The 21,687-nt window shown below is 35.3% G+C and overlaps 1 protein-coding gene across 1 annotated transcript; it reads right to left on the bottom strand.

Annotated features, from left to right (window-relative positions):
* Nucleotides 1-6,789: 6,789 nt before the first annotated feature.
* LOC142642902 (phenylalanine--tRNA ligase alpha subunit, cytoplasmic) lies at nt 6,790-21,232 on the bottom strand. Its single transcript, XM_075817343.1, has 18 exons — nt 20,920-21,232; nt 18,332-18,457; nt 17,996-18,085; nt 17,239-17,295; nt 15,495-15,550; nt 15,191-15,283; nt 14,038-14,128; nt 11,099-11,136; nt 10,962-11,000; nt 10,125-10,201; nt 9,968-10,052; nt 9,752-9,860; nt 9,022-9,118; nt 7,929-8,000; nt 7,576-7,642; nt 7,369-7,494; nt 7,152-7,206; nt 6,790-7,061 (listed from the first exon to the last, which is right to left on the bottom strand). Exons 1-18 carry the CDS (start codon nt 21,064-21,066, stop codon nt 7,011-7,013), a joined length of 1,476 nt encoding a protein of 491 aa, XP_075673458.1. The 5' UTR covers nt 21,067-21,232; the 3' UTR covers nt 6,790-7,010.
* Between the last annotated feature and the right edge of the window lie 455 nt (nt 21,233-21,687).

Genomic DNA, 21,687 nt, shown 5'->3' with positions numbered 1-21,687 from the left:
TTGAATCAATGCGTTTTGGAATGAATATTTGTGATTGGTGATATATCTTTGTAATTCTCATGTTATAAATTTTATAATATTTCTAGTATTTTTGTTAGCCTCATGTCATTGATCACATTCATTACAACACTAGTTTGTAGTAAAATTTATTATAACTTTAGCATTTTCTCAAAAAAAAAAACATATTAAAAAGTAAAAAGAATGGATTTTAAAAAAATTATTATATAAAATGCTAGTTAAATATTATTTAAGTGATAACATAAAGGCCCCATTTGAAAATTTTGCCTTAGGCCTTTGAAACGCTTGGGCCGGCCCTCATAGTGAAAGATAATAAGATTGAAGTTGAAAAGGATAGAGATCGGTTTCTAGCTCAAGCTACCTACAATGACCCTAAAATAATAGCCCTTCATCTTCGAATCTTAACCTTCAATTTCATTCAAAGTCACATGACAATAAAATGCTGAGGACAACAATAAACAAAACATAACATAGACAAATAAAAGACGAGTCTTATACTAGGTAATAGGTTGAACAAAATGGACAATGGACTAATAGCCTTTCTGTGGTTAATCCATTATATATATATATATATATATATATTGTTAGATCAAAATTATTTATGCAGTAGTATTCACACAGTTTTAGTAATTGTAGTTTTGAGATTCTTATTATAAGTACGAACTAATTTCCAGAATCGACACATTCGATTACTAGAACAATATTTTTTATTGAATTTGTTATCATGGTATGAAACGTCTGAATATTCATTTTTACTGATTTTTCTTGCACTTGATTTTGTGGTACTTTTTTTAATAATGTTTTTTCATCAACAAGGATGAGACTAGAGTTCTTGTTTATGGCAAGGGTGGCAATCTCTAGTATGGTTATTAACTTATTATATATATGCATGCACATTTTTATTAGTAGTTTTACTTCACTTCCACCCATATTAGTTTACTTTTGCTTAAAAAGTTTCTTATATATAGGGTTATTTACCCTCCTGCCTTTCCCCCTGCTAGGGGGTTCACTTAATTTATTCCCCATCAATCAATCGCCTAGAATGTTCAATGAGATAATTCACGATGTAGTAAGTAGTAACCAAAGATCTGGAGCCAAATGATGGTTAGTGACAATTCCAGAATTCAGCACTCTTTTTTGGCCAGATATCATAATCTTAATACTTGATAATTCCCACCACTTTTAGAAGTTTGACTATAGATTTTTTTTTTTTTTTTTAAGGGAGACTATAGATGTTTAGTTAAGTGCCTTGTATGACTTTTTTTCCTTTTTTTTTAAATGAAAATTTATATTTTTTTGGTTTGAACATTCTGGATTCCACATGTGAATATCTATGTTCATCAGATCCAAGTAGTCTCAAACATAAGATAGTTGTGATCTGTGAAAGGAGGCGAAGGATATTGTGTTTTGATTTTGTGAACATTTACTAATTGTTCAAAATTTAAGATAAATAAATAGTCAAATTACATGTGTTTTCTTTTGAAAGCTTATTTGTGATTGTTCTTTATTTTAGCTGGAACAAAAGAAGAGTTTGCTGCTGCTAAGAAGAAGATTGGTACATTGATGCAAGCTATATGTGTGGACTGGGAATAAGTTCTTAAGGTGTAGTGGGATTTTTTTGGGTGAACAGGTGGGATGGGATTCAAAATTAATTACCTTTAGAGTTACTGATAGACGTGATTAGGAGAGAATGGCATACAACAAGATGTTCCAATAGCTGATTGGCATTCAATTGTTTGATATTATGACTGGCGACCAGGATTTTATGTAATATAGGATGCCTGCAATTGAATGGATAAATGTTTTTTTTTTTAAATTACTAGTGGCAGACCCACGCGCGATGTATGGAAATAAATAATTATTTTGTATTGTAATATAATATATAATTTTTTCTCTAAATTTTTTTGAAAATATAATTTGTTCTCCTTAAAAATTAGGCAATTTCTACTCAGTCTAATTCGGTCTAATTTAATTCACTCGATCAATTTCAGTTCCCCTTCAATCCATTTCAGACTAATTGAGCCTTAAATTGATTCTTTTTGTAGGTTTTCTTTTCAATTTTAGCTCAAAAAATATCTTCTTCTTTTTCCCTTAATTTGTGGGTTGAAAAGTATGAAATTTTATTATATTTAGGTTAAAATCTTTAGTTTTGATTTTTTTTTAAAAAAACTAAAATAGACATTTGAAATGTGAGCCCTAAAAATGCAATATTAAAAATGATAAATATTCAAAAGTCTTATTTGGTCTACATCAGTCTACAACTCCTACCAAAAAAATTAATATGGCTACATATTTTTGAAAATGTAACAGTTAAATTGTATTTTCTTTATGTTCTTAGTATGCGTATGGATACACGTTTCACGCGTATCTAACGTCTGCATTTACTTTTTTTTTTTTTGGAAAAGCATGTTTCAGCCCTTTTTTGTGGGTTTCGTGCACTGTTCACAAGACCTAGAAACTTCTTTTTTCAGCAACTTTTACATTAAAAATGGGTCTCACGACACTATTCACACATTTAAAAATTATTTTACTACAGTGTTTTCAGTTTTCAGCAAAATAAGCGGTATCCAAATGCACCCTTAATACAAATTTCAAATTTTGTGTCAATCAGATTTTATTTATTACTTGATCCATAAACTTATTTATTATGTATAATTTTAGACTACATAAACTTTTGATATTTTGAAAATTTTGGGTTTTTTTTTTTTTTTATGAAAGGGTTTAAGGCTTATAATATATATTGTACCTCAATGTTGTTTTATATAAATTTTTTTTTTTTAATGGGAGGTCCATTGAAATTAGTGGATGTGATCCTAAGGTACAAGGAACAAAGTCGTCAACAAATTGTGCATGTTTTGTGAGACCATGTGTTTTGAGTCATCATCAAATTGCAGTTGTTCGTCCCCAACTATCATGTTCGAGTCACTGTTGGAAACTCTCCACTCCCAGCTACTATATCAGCCAAGTTCCCTTTGGTCTATATTTCCTATACCTTTTTGCAATGACACAACACATGTATGGTTGTTTTTTAAATCTAAACCACACCCTTTCACAAACCGGGTCATCAATGATCTTTCATCTTTCTATGGAATAGATTCATCTTGGTGGGAAGGATATTTTGACATGCTCTCCATGCAAAATTCCAAATCTTTTTTGGGATTTTAGCCTTCCAAATCATTATCTTCCAAAATCGTTCCATAATTGATTCATTGGAGTTTTCACTCACATCAGCATTTTTCTCCGATCTTGCTAAGAAATAGGCACTCTTCACACTAAACCATTCATTAGCAGCCAACAAGGGCTTGGCTCAGCTGGTAAGGTTCAAACACGTCGTCTAACCTACCTAGGTTTGAGTCCCGCTGCCAATAGGAGTCCACTAGTGGGCATCCACACAGATTGGCCCATGGGCTTTAACCTTAGCGCCCTGCCCGGAGGGTGGCGTAACCTAGCTAACCTCTATTTTGTTAAACCAAAAAAAAAAAAAAAATTCATTAGTAGCTGTTGTCTAAACCAGTTTTATCTCTTTGTAATGTTGTGCTTTAGGGATGCTCAAAATGGTAATGTGATTATAAACTAGTTTATCTCCATGAATATTTCCCGAATAAGATTAGCAACAAGTTGATATTTATTAGAGACTATAGTGATGTTTTTTGGCATTCATTTAGTTCCAATTTCTACCACAAGTTGATATAAAGAGATTTGTTTCGATGTCCGTATGAAACAACTAATTGTGCATTTCTTTTTCACAGATCGAATTCTCATTGATACAAAATGTCAATACTTGATTTAGTTCGACTCAAACTAAGACCAAAATGTCAAAACTCAGCTAGTTCAACTCAAGCCAAGACCAACATGTCAAAACTCCGCTTTAATTTAACTCAATTATAACCCTACTATAATAGTCTCTTATCAAAGCATCCATGTACGACAAGAATGGATAAAGCATTCATGAGGTCTCCATCGTTGTTTGTCAAGCAACGATGGAGCCCAAGAAATTCCTCAAAAGCATTAGGGCAAAAGATAAACTTGACAAAACCACCAATTTCTTGGGCAAAAACAAAAGGAATGAGGTTCCGGAGCATGTAGGGAATCACTAGGAAGCTGTTTGGATTTTGGTGTTTCCATCACTCATCACCAAATTTCCATCACTCATCATTCAAAAATGGTAAGACCCACGGAGATGCAGCCTGTTTGGATTTGTTTTCTAGTTTTGTTTCCATCACTCAATTCTCACATTTTTGAGTAATGAGTTAGCAAAACTAAAAACAAGTTTTGGTTGTTTTTGAGTTATGGAAACTAAGTTATAATGACATTTTTGTAAATACACACATTCGAGGGACCCACGGTCAAGGCATTGTCACCTCAGGCACTACTTTTCACAACCCCACCAACGGCTCCTTCACACCACAAATCCAACCCACACAAAAATATCCCACATCCTACCTTAGACCTCCTCATGCACACCCTCAGCCCAGCCATGCCTACTGAGCCCCACCTCAACCAACTCGCACCGTCAAGCTCAGGTGGACTTAAGTTTTATTTCCTTTCTTTCTTTTTATTCGGGTCAAAGCTCTTTTCCATGATGAGTGATCGGCGTCGCTGGGTCATGATGGTGGAGATCGGCGTCGCTGCCGAGAAACGTTGGAAAAGATCCGCTCTGATGGATCATGATAGAGGAGATCAGCGCCACTGGGTGACGATGAAGATCAGCACCACATGCAAGAACTTGGATTTCCTTCGCTGGGTTTGTCGAGAGTTTTGGGAGAATATGTGGGCTGAAGGGGAAAAATAAGTGAAAATGCCATTCCTCCTAATGTGTTACACAAGTAGGCTAACCGTGAGCCTGACATGGTGCTCAAGCAACGGGTCACACAAAATGTAAAATTTTTTGAGTTATTAGAAGTTGGAAACAAATGCCAAACATGCCACCTTAGAAAGTTGGGGTATTTTAAGTAATAAGTTATTGAGTGATGGGTATTGAGTGATGAGTGAGGGGGTACTCTACATCCAAACAAGGCCTAGAAGTTCAAGCGATCAATAAGAGGTAAGAGGATATGAAAAAAAAAAAACAACAACTATAGAGGCAACAATGAGTGATCCAGTCGACAAAGATGCAAAATGGTGGAACGCAGACTTATTGGAGACCATATTTTTGCCACACGAGGAAATTAAATTGATTTTGGGAAACTTTGGAGTGAGAGCCCGAACGGAGACTTGAAAATCGTTACTTTTGCTTGTCGCTGTGTACAGAGTACTCCCAACTAATTTTGGGTACAGACCTAGAGCTATATTTCACCACCATATGGTTGATGCAGAATCAGAGGAATGCAGAAGAAAAGACTAAGGCTGCATTTGTTTCGGTGTAAATTAATTTTCGAGTGTAAAATAATTTCAGGTGAAAATATTTTCAGGAAAGGAAAATATTTTCGAGTGTTTGGTTGCATTTTAAAAATTATATTAGAAAATAATTTCAAGTGTTTGGTAACATTCTGAAAATGTAAATTTTCTACTAATTTCTCACATTTTCTTAGTCATTTTCCCAGCTTCCAAACAAATTTTATAATATAAAATTGCAATACATCAACTGTTAAACAAACAAAAATAAAAAACACCATTCCCACATAAATCATTCGGTCAAGACTGAGAGAGGGAGGAGGAAGAGATCTCACATCACGATCTCACATCGCAAATCCGGTCCGATCTCACGGCGCGAGTTCTATGGTGCCTCGATCTCGCCGGTGCGCAGTCGACGAAGTGATCTCGCGCCTCGATCTCGTTCGCGCGAGCTCGATGGCGCGGTCTCGTGGGCGCGCAGTCGACGACACAATCTCGCACCTCGATCTCGTTTGCGCGAGTTGGACGGCGCGATCTCGCGGGCGCCATCTCGACGATGCGATCTCGCGGGCGCCAGCTCACCGGTGCGATCTCACTGGTGTGACTACCGTTGCTCTCTCTCTCTCTCTCTCTCTCCTTTTCTATTTTCAGTCTGAAAAATTGTATTTGAAGGTAAAATAGAAAGGGAAATTGATTTACAACTGGGGAGGGTTATTTTCCGGTCAACGTGGAAATGATTTTCATTTTGACCAAATTTTCCGTTGAACCAAACACACTCAAATACGGAAAATATTTTCTGAAATTGATTTACCGTCCAACCAAATGCAGCCTAAAGCAACTTGCTCGACTACAGAAAAGGCAACAGCGTATGTTCATGAATTTGTGCAGAACACAGGTCATTGAGTAAAATACAAGAAAAACAGGGAAAAGAGAACCGGATGAACTCCACTGAAAACCAAGATCAAAACACAGTAGAAGTGGTTATTCAAAATTAGGACTCAAATGGTTGCGGTAAAAGATATTGGGAATAGGATGCAGAGGAAACATAATCAATAGCTGCTGTTGGAGCACTGTCCTTTGCTAAGAATATCAGAGTGCAGGAAATCATTATAGAAGGGGACTCCATGAAGATAATGCAATCCTTAATGTAGCATCCAGGTATCTCCATGAAGATACTGCAAGTGAGGAATGCTGAACTTTTTTAGATACTAAAGACGGTCCCAGGTGGGTAGAACCTGAAACAATTTGGCACATTATCTTGCTGGAGTTTGAAAATGCTCGTGCTTGGAAAGAATAAATTCCAAACTTTATAGAAAAACATGTATCTTTGATGTAACTCCAAATCAAGAAATAAAATACTGCATGTTCTTGGTAATAATAAAAGCATTCCTCACTGTAAAGCGCAGCCTTCAACTTTACTAAATAAAAACAAGGTGTGACACATAATTAAAAGGGAACTTGAAATAAATCTAATCTTGCCCTCGATTATCAAAAAAAGAAAATCTTGCCCTCAATGACAAACAAATGCCAGACAGAATTTGTGCTGAAAATATGCGCTTTACCATTATGAAAATAACCCCAATGTATTTAGAGATGCAAGGGAACATAAACAGAAAGAAAAATTTTGCAACAGTGATCAAAATATCCCTTCAGTTTAATCAAAGTCCTAATCGACATATAGGGTTTGTCTTGATGAGACCAAGATCCACCTGCATAAAACAAGAGATGAATGAACTTAATCCATTATGAAAACAATATGACCTCTTAGCCAGAAGACAGAAAGGGCAAATAGCAATTACCTTGTGCCCAAACAGATCCCGGATGTTATTATAGCCGTACATGATCATAGTTGGTCTGGTTTTGAAAGAAAAATGAAGAAGGAAATAAAGAGGTCAATAATGTGTCAAAAATACTTTCCCTATTGCATTTGCATGCAAATGCACATAGAAAACAAATAATCAGCGTATTCTATTTAATTTTTCTTCTCTCTCTTGAACTAAAAACAAATTTTCTTACCTCTCAAGGGAAAGGCCCCATGCAATAACACGAACATCTTCTGGTAATCCCATAGGAAGCAACATTTCAGGTCTAAACATGCCAGAATTTCCAACCTCTACCCATTTCCCAAAGCCTTCATGGTAACTGATAACATAAAGGATAAGATATGAAATTCCTCCTAGGCAAAGATGAAACAGCTTTTTAGAGAAACTTACAAAACATTACCTGAAAATCTCCATGCTAGGTTCCGTATATGGGTTATAAGCAGGCTTAAAACGCAGCTTGGACATGCCTGGAAGCAAGAAATGGAATTAAATATGTCAAATTTTTTCATTATAACAGTGCCTCTAAGATCAAATACTCTCATTGGTCTTAAATTCTCCATGTCAAATACAAGCAGTAGCAATGGTTTATATAACAAAATCACCAAGCTTCATTTTAGAAGAAAAAAATCAGTGCTAACTATGGTTTATATAAGAAAACCACCAAGCTTCATTTTGGAAGAAAAAAAATCAGTGCTAACTTATATCATGAAAAGTGCATGTATAGAATCAACAGCAGTTCAGTCAGTGTATTACCCAGCCGGGAGAAGAAATCATGCAGGACTCCAATCAAGTCACCAAGAGTAAGTCCTCTATCACATATCAAGCCTGAAACCGGATGCAAGAATTAGGTCATTAATTCATAACAGAAAAATATCAATTTTCTTTTGATAAAGAAAAATGAACTTACGCTTTTATTAATAATTTTCATTAGATTTTAAAGTTAACACTGACAGTGCAACTGAGTCCAGACTGAAATCCATTAGATTTCACCTGAATACTGGCTACTCATGGGGCCAACATGTTTTTTTAATTTAGAAGTTACACACGCTCCCTAGTCCCTATGGGTCTTTAACCCATGACCTCACTCTCCACCTAGCACTTAAAAGGGAAGAGGTGCCGGTTGAGCTAGAGCTCATTGGCTACTCATCAGGGCAACATGAAAACCAACTAGTGTTCAGCCTGAAAAGTAACAACTTTGACTAGAAAAATAACCCAACTTGAGACTACTAGCAAATAGCAATGCCTACCATTTTTGCAAAGTCATCACCACAAACTTTCCCAGCCAAACCTGAAAGTAGAAAGTTTGGTTGGACCTAGTCCAGAATCAAGATGTTGGGGCCAATAGTACAAGACTGGCCACTTTCCATTCAGAAGCTTCAAACCCTCAATCCAGTCTATAGTTATATGATGGGAAATCTGAACACAAGCCACTCATCTCCTACTATTACAGTAATAAAATTCCATTTCATTTAGGCTATCAAGAAAGCTGACTTGTGCTCAGTTAAGCTGGGTAGATACTTGACCTAAGCTGAAAATATTAGTATGGCTAGCATCTTTGCAAGGTAACAGACACAAAGAGACCCGGTCTGACCAGAATATGGAAACAAGGGGCTGGCCAGGATCAGACATTGTGTAAATATAACAGTTTTAGGATCAAGAATGGTCACATCTGGCACAAATGCTTCAAAACCTCAATAGAGTCATGTAGTTTTATGAAGGACTGACCCCAAAAAAAATGAACTACAACCCTAGTGAACAGCTAAGAAAACCCCAGCCCAAACCCTAGCACTCCTTCAATTATTTATTTGGTAGGCTACCCATCACATATTTGTCAGCTTATCAATACCTTCTATCTGGTGGAACTCTGCAAGATGAGTTCGATCTACTGCTTCATTTCTGAAAACACGATCTATAGAGAAGTATCTTTTGGGAGTAAATGGTTTCTGCATACATAATCAAGAAAGAAAAATATAACAAAGACAAAACATAAAAGAAAATGATGGCTATTTCAAATGTAGGCAAAATTCTTCCACATAATGACTAATGACTAAGTTTCCAAATTTTAGACAGACTTTAGTGCAATGGAAAAAAAAAACAAATAACAAAATAAACAAAACAACTTGTTTATTGGAACTTATTTGAAAGACACGTACTCCTTTCAGCTTTACAATATCTAAATCTCAACTCTAAAATATTAACAAAAGAAATAAGAGGTAGATTCAGGAGATAAAGAAAGCAAGGCTCTAGGTGTGATACTTTCACGTTCTATAATTAATTACTAATGCCAGTAAGGTATTGTTTCAGAAGTATGACAGCATTGTGTTGTTTTGCCAGAAATAATTTCATGATTGAAAATTTTCTCCTAAAAAGTTTCCAGAAAAATGATTTTTTCCCCCAACTTGCCATTGGATTCCGTCAAATAATAATGGCATTGATACGCTCAGTTATGATTTTTTGCTCCATTTAGCACCTCAGCTTTACACCTCTCTCTCTCTCTCTCTCTCTCTCTATCACACAGATAAGAATAGTTTAGAGCCAAATAAAAAATAAAAAGGAGAGAGCTCAGACAAACAAACTTTTAAAGTATCCTGGGCTAGATTGTAAAGCATCCTGGCTGACACAGCTGTTGTGTGTGTACGCAGAAGGTTTTTGTTTGCTTCCTCTCTGCTCCAATCATATTCATAGCTGCAAGGGCAGAATAATAAAAGCGCCACTTAAATGATTCATTGAATAAATTATGAAGTGAGATCCAAAAAATATTACTGGATAAATATATAAAGAAAATGCCATACCCCCTGGAACCATAACCACCAGATTCGTGTACACACTTCACCCGCTCAACATAATCTTCAGGAAGCTCCTTTGTGGTGGAAGGAACTATACATGAATGACATATGAATATCAGAAGAAAACCAGATGGAATAGTTCAACCAATCAAGTGAAACAAACCTTTCAGGTAGAATGTATCGTGTGAATCACGGGCAGGATGTTGTTGCGGCTGGAACAGGGCATCAAAGTTCCAGAAGCTGTAAGTGAAACAGAAACAAGTAATAAGAATGCACGGAGAAACTGGACCTTCAAAGTATTGTGATTCAATAACTGGTACCCCAAGGAAGAAAATATAAGAGAAATTTGGGAAAACGTATAAATTTAAAAGGAACAAACCAGTATGCAAATATAATAATACTTCCTTTTTGTTCTGCCAGTAAATTTTCTTCCCTAGTTCTTCCCAAACCCACCACCTCACCATCTATTCCATTATTATGGGAGGAAGGTATAGCTCATTGCCAATATGCAAATTTAGTATCCAAAGTTCAATACTCTGTCAAACACTAAGTTCATAGGAGCATTTTAAGTGTGACCCATTGTTTATAATATTACTAAAGATTATATATCAGAGGCCTAGTTTATAAAGGCTTTTCAAAATTATGTTCAAATATTTTTTCTTTTTCCACATTAGTGATGCCTATTGCAGCATCTGATGTTCCGCATTAAACATTTAGTATCATGATGCATTCAAACATGTTTTAACAAAGCATACAAATGCCACCATAGTCCTTAAACACATGAATTCACTTTGAAGATGACTTGATAAAGATAAGTGTAGAAGCTCTTATCATTTCACAAGCATTAATGAACAGTTAATCACAAATTCTTTAAGCTCTTCAAGTTCATATTACAAGAAGTAGCCTCTTTTCAATAAAATTATTCTCGCCTATCAACAAAAAAAACACTTAATCACAGAAATAAAATAAGTTTGCAATAAGAGAAGACAAGAACAGCTACCTGCTCTCAACATATCTGTCCGTAGGCATCTCCTCAAACCTGTGGCCAGTAGAAGACCAACAAAGAAAAAATGTCAACTTGAAAACAGACATAAGATCCCAAAACACATGTTGACTATCACAGAGATTGGGTCTTACCCCATCTGAAGAAAAATCATCCTCAATTGATGCCGAACCTGAAAATTAGGAGCCATTCATAAGCAGTGACCATATGAACAATTACAATACAAATACTTTTACACCAAACCTATATCAAACTTTTTGTGGCATCCACAACTTTTTAGAACTCCTAAGAATATGCAAATACATTCCCAAAGCGAGCACTTCATGCTAATGTAATTAAAAACATACATACACATTAACCTTCTTGACCAAGGGGCCAAAAGTAGCCTGAGCTATGCAGGAGAGCATTCACTTCCATCTGCCCACATTCTTACCATCCATCTAGGGAATTTGGGTTTGATTTCTCCTTGTAGTCATTTCACTTAATCTCTCCATGAACAAAGTCCATGAGCTCACAAAGCATGAGAGGTCCAGTCCATCATAAAAAACGCAAAAGCCTCAAAAGGGCTGAGGTATCTGAGTCTGAAAGATACCAGACACAGATAACTCGAACATGACTGGATATGTGTTTTATACGTCCATATGAACTTTAAAAAAGTAAAATAAATAATAATCATAATAATAATAAATAAGTAAATAAACAAATAAAAACCCAGATACATTTAGGATGTGGCAGGATACTTTGCCAATAGGGCATGAGAAGCCTAGAACACATTTGAGAATAAAATAGGGAATGAATTTCACAAATGACCTTTAGCTCGAATGCTACATCCTCCCTTTGTAAGAACTATAAACATGGTAGATAGTAATTAATTCATACTATGCATCATTTCATGGAGTATGAATTTATTCCTTGCTATCTATTATCATTCTCAATTAGTTTAATATTAAATATGTTTTTGAAGCCTCTTCATGCTCATTATTTATCTCTTCTTCTTTTTTTCCAATTTAATTTACACACCAAGTAGATAAACCCACAACTTCATCCTCCAATCAATGGTGCTTTTTTTTTTTTTTTTTGTTGATAGGTAGAGCTCAATGGTGCTTATATTTATCTTTTAAATCAAACATTAATTAAGACTTACATAATTAACATGTGCCCATTGTATCACATCTTAGTATTTCATGAATTTTCATATTCCATAACATGGTAGATTGTAATTAATTCAAACACCTAACATCATTTTGTTGAGTACAAGTCTTAGAAGCACAGACATGCATGTCCTCATCATGTTGGGAGAAAAAAAATTATTTAAAAAAAGATTCCTTTGATTGTAGATATGTTATTAAAGATTTTGATAGTTGTGAATTGTGATTTATTTTGAAAACTTTTTTTTTTTTTGATAAGTAAAGTAAAAATATTATTAATAATAGAAAAAGAGTCAAGCCGAGTACATTGGGATGTACTATGGGGGCACAAATCAAGAACCAAAAATACAACGATCAAGAAAAATAGGAAAAGAAGAACAAGAAAAATGAGAGAAGACCACCCTCCATTTAAAGAGAGTGCAAGAAAAAAGACTTAATCTCTAGCAAAGAACATTCACAACCCTCAAAGCTTCTAGCGTTCCTTTCACGCCAAATGCACAAGATCAAGCAACGAGGCACTAATCTCCAAACATCTACGTGACAATGTCGCACAAACTTTCTTTGCCAAGCCTCAAACAACTCAAGAACAGTACGAAGCATAAGCCAGTGAATACCAAACAAGCAGAAAACCAAAGACCACAACTCCCAAGCTATGGGACAATGAAGCAGAAGGTGATCCACCAACTCCCCACATCTCTTACACATATAACACCAATCAAGCACTAGCACACATCTTTTACGAAGGTTGTCTATTATTAAGATCTTACTTAAGGAAGCAGACCAAAAGAAGAAAGCTACCCTTGGAGGAACCTTTGAGTGCCATATCATTCTCCATGGGAAGGATACAAGAGTAGGAAGGTAGAAGGAGTTATCATATCCTCTAACCTCAAAACCTCTATTCCTTGCAAGCTTCCAACAAGCCTTATCTGGGCCAAACCCCCGCCCTGTCGAAGAATAGACCAACCCCATAAACCGATCAAATGCTTCTTGTTCCCAATCTTGTGGTGGAGACGAAATCGCACATTCCAGTGAAACCTCCCAGCAGACCAACCCATAACTTTAGCCACCGAGGAATCCTTTGACCTACTAAGACAATAAAGCTCCGGAAATGCCTCTTGGAAAGTACAATCCCCGCACCACATATGCTTCCAAAATTTCACTCTAGTACCATCCCCCACATCACATACCAGGAGTTTAGAGAAGTTCAACCAGCCACTTCTATAAATATAATATGATATGCCTAAAATATATATTAATTAATTAACTGTTGTATCTCCATTGTGTCATGTCCTAATCTTTCAAGAATTTGTTGTCCCATTTTGTGTCAATGTCCATGTCTTGTAGGTATGGGTATGTTCCTTTGCCATTTATTATTGCTTCTGAATTAGGTTTGAAAATATGTTTTTAAACCTCTTGATGCTTGTTATTTATCATTTAAACCAAACATAACTTAAGACATACATAGAAGTATATATTTTCCAACTAATCAATTAACATCATACTGAATGCTAAAAATTTTAGGAATTGTCATATTCCAGTACTCATACCATATCAAGAATTGCCATGTCACCAAGTGATCATTTAACTTTAATAGTCTACCAAAACATCAAACCCACTGCTTTTTAGCAAAGCACAATAAATAAACAACAAATGACTCTGAATTTATCTACATCTAATAATACAAAACTTATGAATGTCGCTATGTTCGTCAGTCTTTATTCCTTTTTTATGATATGCTTGTTCTCTCAAATTCGGTTATATATAGTTCTCAGAAAATTGATAGTGTTGCCTCTCAGGAAATATATACTATTGCCAGTTTGGAATTTATCAGAAATTGAATGGAGGGGATACATACATGCATACATACATACATACATACATATATATATATATATATATATATATATACAGGATCAAATTCTTGCCTTGTTCAGTGGATGAAGATGACCAGCTTCAATAGGCTGACCTTTTGCATTGAAGTTATATTCTTTGAACTCTACATTCTTCCAATCACCGCTAAGTTACACAAAACACCACAAAAAAATGCCACCAAGGTTACAATGCATACAGAAACAAAATGCAAACAACTGCTTATAAAAAACAGAACCAAGATGCAAACATATTAAATTAGATGAGTGGCACCACACAGCAGGGTTCCATTCTGTGGTGTGATCATCTTTAGCACAAACACCTCAGTAAATAGATTATCTTCCAGGGTTAAAAAAAATTACACATGTAATGAGATGGTACCCTCACCCGCCGCAAAAAAAAAAAAAAAAAAAAAAAAAAAAAGGGGGTAAGATAGATTGTGCATATAGGTTCAGGTGTGCAGAACGGTTAAGACAAGAACAAGATTATTATAATAACCATGTAAATATATATACTTAACATCTCCAGTACAGTGATTAGCCTGACCAATAAGACAGCAAAAATAGAAACATCTGTTCTGTACTGAAGAAAGTGAGGCTTTAAAAAGCTCTGAGCCCAAGAGAATAAGCTGGGTTAATTTCATTTTTAAGCTGTGCCAAACGAAGTACAATTTCACATTAAGGTGGCGTTTGGATTCCACTGAAGCTGCGTCTGCATTTTCAGTTTTTTTTTTTTTTTTTTTTTTTCTCCAGTCGCAGTTGTTGACCCAATCTTCTGTGAACAGTGCATTCGTGCACTGTTCACGGACCCACAAATTTCACTTTTCAGCAACTTTTTCATTAAAAATGGGTCCCGCGGTACTATTCACACATTTTAAAATTATTTTGCTACAGTGTTTTCAGTTTTCAGTTTTCAATTTTCAGCAATAAGTTCTATCCAAACGGACCCTAAGAGTTTTTTGCATTTCTGCTAAGTAGGAAATTGTCTGAAAAAGGATATCATGCATGATTTGCTAGCACGCACAAGCAACAAATATGCATCTCTTCATATACCAAAGCTGTTAATGACTGGAGTTTATTCTCCCTCACATTCAACTCAGCAACTAACCCCTAATAGTGTTGAGATAGGCAGCAGAGCTTATTATTACCATCAATATCCGTTATCATCATTACAAAAGTTCTTTCAAAATATATCAAGCATATTTTATACCTCTGTAGCATCTCACGAGTTAAATCAGCAGCAAATTTCTTTCTTTGTGGAGCATAGTCAGGACCCTTTTTCAACGAGTAGCCATTCCATGTCCTAGAACAGAAACAGTTCAAAAACGTTAATAATATGCAAACAATTTCAGCATGATAGTAAAACACAAGCAGCACCAACCTGAAAGGTTTAAGCTTACTACCAGACACATTAAATGGTCAAAACAAGTAGCAAAAAAAGAGAGGGGAGGGGGGAACTGCAAAGGCCTAATAAAGTAATGAAATTCAATAGAAAAAGGAAAAGTGATTATTACTGTGGAACAATAAGCTTTCTTGCTTTGAGAGCCTTGATATCATCTTGGTCAACAACCTGGAATCGCAGAAAGGGAAAATTTTCGGAGTTTTTTTTTTCCAATTGAACAAAGAAGAGAATGAATAGCAACCATCATATTATTAGGGATGGAAATGAAGTAGAGGCCCAGTGGGAGCCAACCTTTGGAAAGGAAAAATTCTCACCAAATGCCACAAACATGAACTGGTAGTGGCACACACACACACACACACAGACACACACACACACACATATATATACACATACATATACATACATACATACATACATATATATATACACACACATATATCCCTACTTCTGGTTTCGATTATGCATCGTATCAAAGAAGAGGCCACCTATCAGAAACCCCAGCTTCAGCCATTCTTATATGTGAAGCCTAATGGCTCATCTCTTTTCTTTTCTTTTCTTTATTTGTTACTATTTAAAATCATGTTTAAATTCCACCACAGTCAAAGTACTGTAGTCAAAGGCAAGCCAGATGCTAGCCTAGGCTCCCCGGCAAGGTGCCTTTAGTGAGGCACTTGCCTTTAGAGCCTAAGTGAGCAAGGCGACTGCCTTAAGCCATGCAACAGATGCTAACAAAAGAGCCTCAGTGTTTTTTTTTTTTTTTTAGTATTAAATTTTTAATATAAGGTTGTTGTAAAACCTATCATTAGATTATTAATTTTAAAAAGCATGTTATAAAACCTATTGTCAGATAAATTAATTTACAAGAGTTTGTTGTAAAACTAATTGTTAGATTAATTGATATCCAGTAGAAGTTTGTTGTAAAACCTATTGTTAGAAGAACTAGTAGAGCCTAAACCATGTTAATCCTATTTTGAAATCATTTGATAGACCTAATTTTTCATGCAACACATTTAAAAACACTTCATTATAATATTTCAATATAGTAGGTACATATGATTTAAGTTGTATATGTAGAATAAATATATTTAGATTTGGCGCCTCGCTTTACTTGGGCTAGCACCTTTTTATCGTCTCACGCCTTGGGCAATACAAGGCCTAGGCGCCTTAAGGTTGTCTTTCGCATTTCACTACCTTGAGTCAAAGTGCTTCACAGCATACCTAAACTGCCACCTTTTTTCAACATTAGACCAACACCCTTCTGATCAGCACCCACCACAATGCAAAAGGGGCTTCACAATATATATTATTCCCTTTTACAGATTGCCAAACTCATCATCTTAATAGAGTTAATTACTTGACTGGCCTTTGCCATCATCATTGGTAATTACATCATCCACATACAAAATAAAGGGGATGATCCATGCTTCAGTTACAAGAAGTATATATATATATATATAATAGAGAGAGAGAGAGAGAGAGAGATTTTAAGCATAGACCAATTAACATAAGAAGCGCATTCAAATTTCTAGAGTATGTCTAAACCATTATAGTCCGTACTTAAATCAAAACTCTATATCCATTTGCACAATTTGGAAAATATCTTAATAGTGAAAAACAAGCACTTTACCTTACCGCTCTACCATACAACTAGCTCTGATGGTTCTACCACACTTATATACCCAAAACACAACAAGAAATCTACTAGGGTTTAACATTTGTGACATAAATACTCATCAATGAAACTGAGATAAAATTCAAAAATAAACTCAAAGCAGAAAGAGAAAGTATATCAATTTCCAAGAAGTGAACCAAATGATATAAATGATCATATATAAAACACAAATATTATGCACCTGTCCTTCTTTTATCTTTAGAAGCAAATCTTTGACCCTATCATCCACATGTTGGACCTACAGCAAGTAAATAACTTAGCAGCAATTCTAATACAGAAAATAAAATATAAAATATAAAGGATTACATCCGAATAACACAATACATAGGTGAGCACCTTAAATAAACAAAATTTGCTGCACCCAAATTGAGAACTCAAAATTTAGACGTTTAGAGCTTATAAAGAAAAACAAAGCCAAAAGCCCACCATAACATAACTCGTCAAGCTATAAATACATTGCATAGAGTATCCTAAATGTTAAATTTGAATATTCTTAGTTTTTGTGGCATGTCTACATTTAATGATTGTAATATAGGTTACATAATTTGTCTCTGCCCCTTCCTCAAATATTTATAAGCTGATTATTACACACAAGTGGAGAAGAAAGTGGATCTATGAAAATTAATGACAGCAAGGAGATTTGGGCATTATAGGGTTATATACTATTGCGTCTGTTTTAAATGTAAACGAGCCAACGAACTATAATCAGTAGCTTTAAAAATAAAAATAATAGTAATAATAGTGGAAAGGGCACAAAAGAGGTCTGCGTGACCTCCAGAATATTACATTCTAATTCAAAAAAGGAAAGACCCTGTAAGCTGTCCACAGCTTTTAAACTAGGACCAGTAGTTCCAGACTTTATAAGGCAACTCCAAAAGGCTCTGAAAAAATATAGCATGTTCCAAATCCAATTAACTAAACTATTTTGAGTGTTATACCCTTCTGGTCACTTGCCCTCCCATATCCACCCATCTATTCTTTGCTGCCTGAGCGCAACCTATTTTGAAAAGCAACGGACCGAGCTTAATCTGCATCCACAAATCAGTTTCATCAGAACATTCACAAAAAATTGGCATATGAATCTTTATAAACTAGACTTATTTTTACAATATCAACTATAACAATAAATATTAAGGAACACATGTCATATTCAGACTCCAATCTCAAGAAATCCTCCTTTTAAACTTCATTACAATGAATGAACCACAATGTAGAGCCTATATACTCTGAACTTTCCAAAGCACTTTTCAATACAAACAAAGAACATTACTCACTTGCAACTCTTCTCTAGGGATACCACCCTCAGGAGGTATTGCCAAGAACAGTTGCGCTTCAGGTGATCCTGTATCAGCATACAGCTTGCCCTCATTGGTAAGCACCCACGACTCCCTCTTAATGTCCTGCACAGTTCCCAAATTAAATTAAGTATATACATGAAATCATCTAGCAGTGTTGTTGAAAGCGCGCCCCAAGCTCAAAGCCCCAAGGTCGAAGCGTTTAGCTTAGACAGAGTGAAGCTTGTTTAATTAAGTGTGCCTCATGCACGCTTTTCTGGTGCTTTTTGAAGATGTACAAAGCACACCCAGGTGTGCCCTTTTTATTTGGTAAAAAAATATATGAATCATTAAACTTAACTGCTCAATCTTGAAGAAAATGATATGGTAATGGGGAACATGGAGCATTGATTTATTGTACAAACATTATTCTTAAATGTTACGCGCACACACACACAAAAGTTTACAGACATGAACAAGATAATTTACTAATCTTGTGCTTTTTGGTTTTTGCCTTTTGGATATATTTTGATTGAACCACATATTTCAAAATTCCAATCCTTAAAATGTTCAAGAACAATATAAGATCGGAACTGTTTAAAATACCCTCAGAAAACACTTTCCTCAACGTCCTCTTTGTCTTAGGTTTGAAGTTTTAAGACAATCAACTTATCAAAAAAAAATACAAAAAGGGCATTTGAGCATGTGAAGGTTAGAGTGGATTGTTCGGGTTGAAATCATAACAGCTCCCGACTACTCAATATGTGACAGGGTAGAAGTTCATTATGCAAAATAACTAACTTCCACATCCATACAATTACTAAAAAAAACAAAATGCTATGTCTACAACATTTTCAAAACACTTTTGCAACAAATTCTAAGTGCTAGGCTATTACTAACGGCTACTAGTGGGTAAAAAAGTAATTTCAATAGTGGGTGCAAATTAGAAAATATTGTCTTTGTGGAGTGGTATTAATGGTGACTCTAAATTACACTTGGTCAGTTGGGCTCAGGTTTGTAAGCCGCTGCAGGTTGGAGGGTTGGGTATTAGAAGAATGAGGAGTTTTAATGCTGCCTTGTTAGGGAAATGGTTATGGAGGTATGGCTTGGAGACCGATGCTCTTTGGAGGAGGGTTATAGAAGTGAAATATGGGAATGATTAGGGTGGTTGGTGCACAAAAAAGGTGACCAGTGCTTATGGCGTTAGTTTGTGGAGACATATTAGGAGTGGTTGAATGAGTTTTTCTAAACTAATTCTGTATGATGTGGGGGATGGTACTCGAGTGAAGTTTTGGAAGCATGCATGGTGCGGAGATCGTACTCTCCAAGAGGCTTTTCCGGAGCTCTATTGTATTTGTAGAACAAAGGATTCTTCAGTAGCGGAGGTTATGTGTTGGTCTGGTGGGAGGATTCATTGGGATGCTAAATTTCGTCGTCCTCCACAAGATTGGGAACAAGAATCCTTTGATCAGTTCATGGATATGGTCTACTCTTCGACGGTAAGGGGATTGGGTCCGGATCAGTTGTGTTGGAAGCCAGCAAGGAGTAGAGGTTTTGAGGTTAGAGGATTCTATCTTTCTTTCTACCCTCATAGCATCTTATCCTTCCCTTGGAAGTTGATTGGAAATCGAAGGTTCCTCCAAGGGTAGCTTTCTTTTCGTGGTCTGCTTCTTTAGGTAAGATTTTAACAACAAATAATCTTCGTAAACAACGCGTGATTGTTCTTAATTGGTGCTATATGTGTAAGAATTGTGGGGAGTCAGTGGATCATCTTCTTCTTCATTGCCCCATTGCTTGTGAGTTGTGGTCGTTGGTGTTTTGCTTGTTTGGAATTCATTGGGTTATGCCTCAGAAGGTTATTGAGTTGTTTGAGTCGTGGCAAGGTAAGTTTGGAAGACATAGAAATATAGAGTTGTGGAGAATTGTGCCTCATTGCGTGTTATGGTGTATTTGGCGCGAAAGGAATGCGAGATGCTTTGAGGGCTGTGAACACTCTATTTTAGAGATTAAGTCTTCTTTCTTACACACTCTCCTAGATTGGAGTGTGGTTTTTTGTCTTTTTTCTTGTTCTTCCATTCCTGTTTTACTTGATCGTTGTAATCTTGGTTTTTGATTTATGCTCCCATAGTACATTCTCAATGTACTCAGGTTGGCTATTCTTCATTTTTTAATAAAAATTTGTCGTTACTTATCAAAAAAAAAAGAAAATATTGTCAAGGTAGCAATAAACTAATAGTATGGATTTTTTTTTTAAATAATGAGAATTGGACACCAAAGAGTCCAATTCCAATTATATATAGAGATTCTTGTTTTTTCTTTATTGAACCATATACTTCATTTTAATCATAACTATCACAGTTACAATAAACTCTATATATCTAGATTATTATCATACAGTCCAATGTTAATTTTTTTTTTTAAATTGAAACTAAGTTAAACTAAAATACATTACTACTTTGATGCACTGTGATATGGAAAAATCTATAGCTCACAAATTTAGGCAATTCATTCACATTTATCGAATCAAAAGCATGCATGAAATTGCAAAGAGAGAAGAGGCAATTAGGTTTAGAATATAGATACAGTACCTGAGCTTCAACGTATCTGAAACCGTGAAGACTCTTGATGACGTTAACGACTTCGTCGTGGTTGAGTCCATGTTTTGATGCGAACTCGCCCGAGTCTCCGATCTCTTCGTTCTTCGCTAGGTAACCCAGAATCGCTTCCTCCGCCATTTTTATTTTCTTTCTAAATTCACTGATGAGTTTTCCGATGGGCCGTGTTGTCAGACTCTTTAACACGCCCTATATATAATATATATCTGCGAAATTTCGTTCTTCGTTAGCGTTATGGAAAAGATTGACGATTGCTGATTGTGATTGGTTTATGTGACTGAACTCTTCTACATCAAAAGGTAGGGCAAATCATAAATGGGCCTAGCTCGATTTGGGCTTTTCTTTTTTCCTTTTTCTTTTTTCTTTTTTTCTTTTATACAAAATTTATAGAACCAAACTTTGCACCAAACTACCAATTGTGTTTTTTTTTTTCTCATAAAAAAATTGTGTATATTTTTAATGATAAAATTCAATTTAGTATGTATTATATTGTTCAAATTTTCAAGGTAATGATATGAACTATTATCTCCCACAACCTAAAACTATTGGTGTTTTAAGTAGGATTGAAGTCAAGCTATAACTCAACTCAAATTATAAATCATTGTGAGTTTCACCTCAAATAGATTTTTAATTGATAGATAGAGTTTCTCACACAAATGATTAAAAAAATGTATAAATTACAAAAATATAAGTATCTAGACCTATTGTATTGCAATGTAAATGTAAAAATTTACATAGTTA

This window comes from Castanea sativa, chromosome 7 (genome assembly GCF_040712315.1).
Source record: "Castanea sativa cultivar Marrone di Chiusa Pesio chromosome 7, ASM4071231v1".
NCBI lineage: Eukaryota > Viridiplantae > Streptophyta > Magnoliopsida > Fagales > Fagaceae > Castanea > Castanea sativa.
The sequence above is the reverse complement of the archived record's forward strand: the minus strand, read 5'-3'. Positions and strand labels throughout refer to the sequence as shown.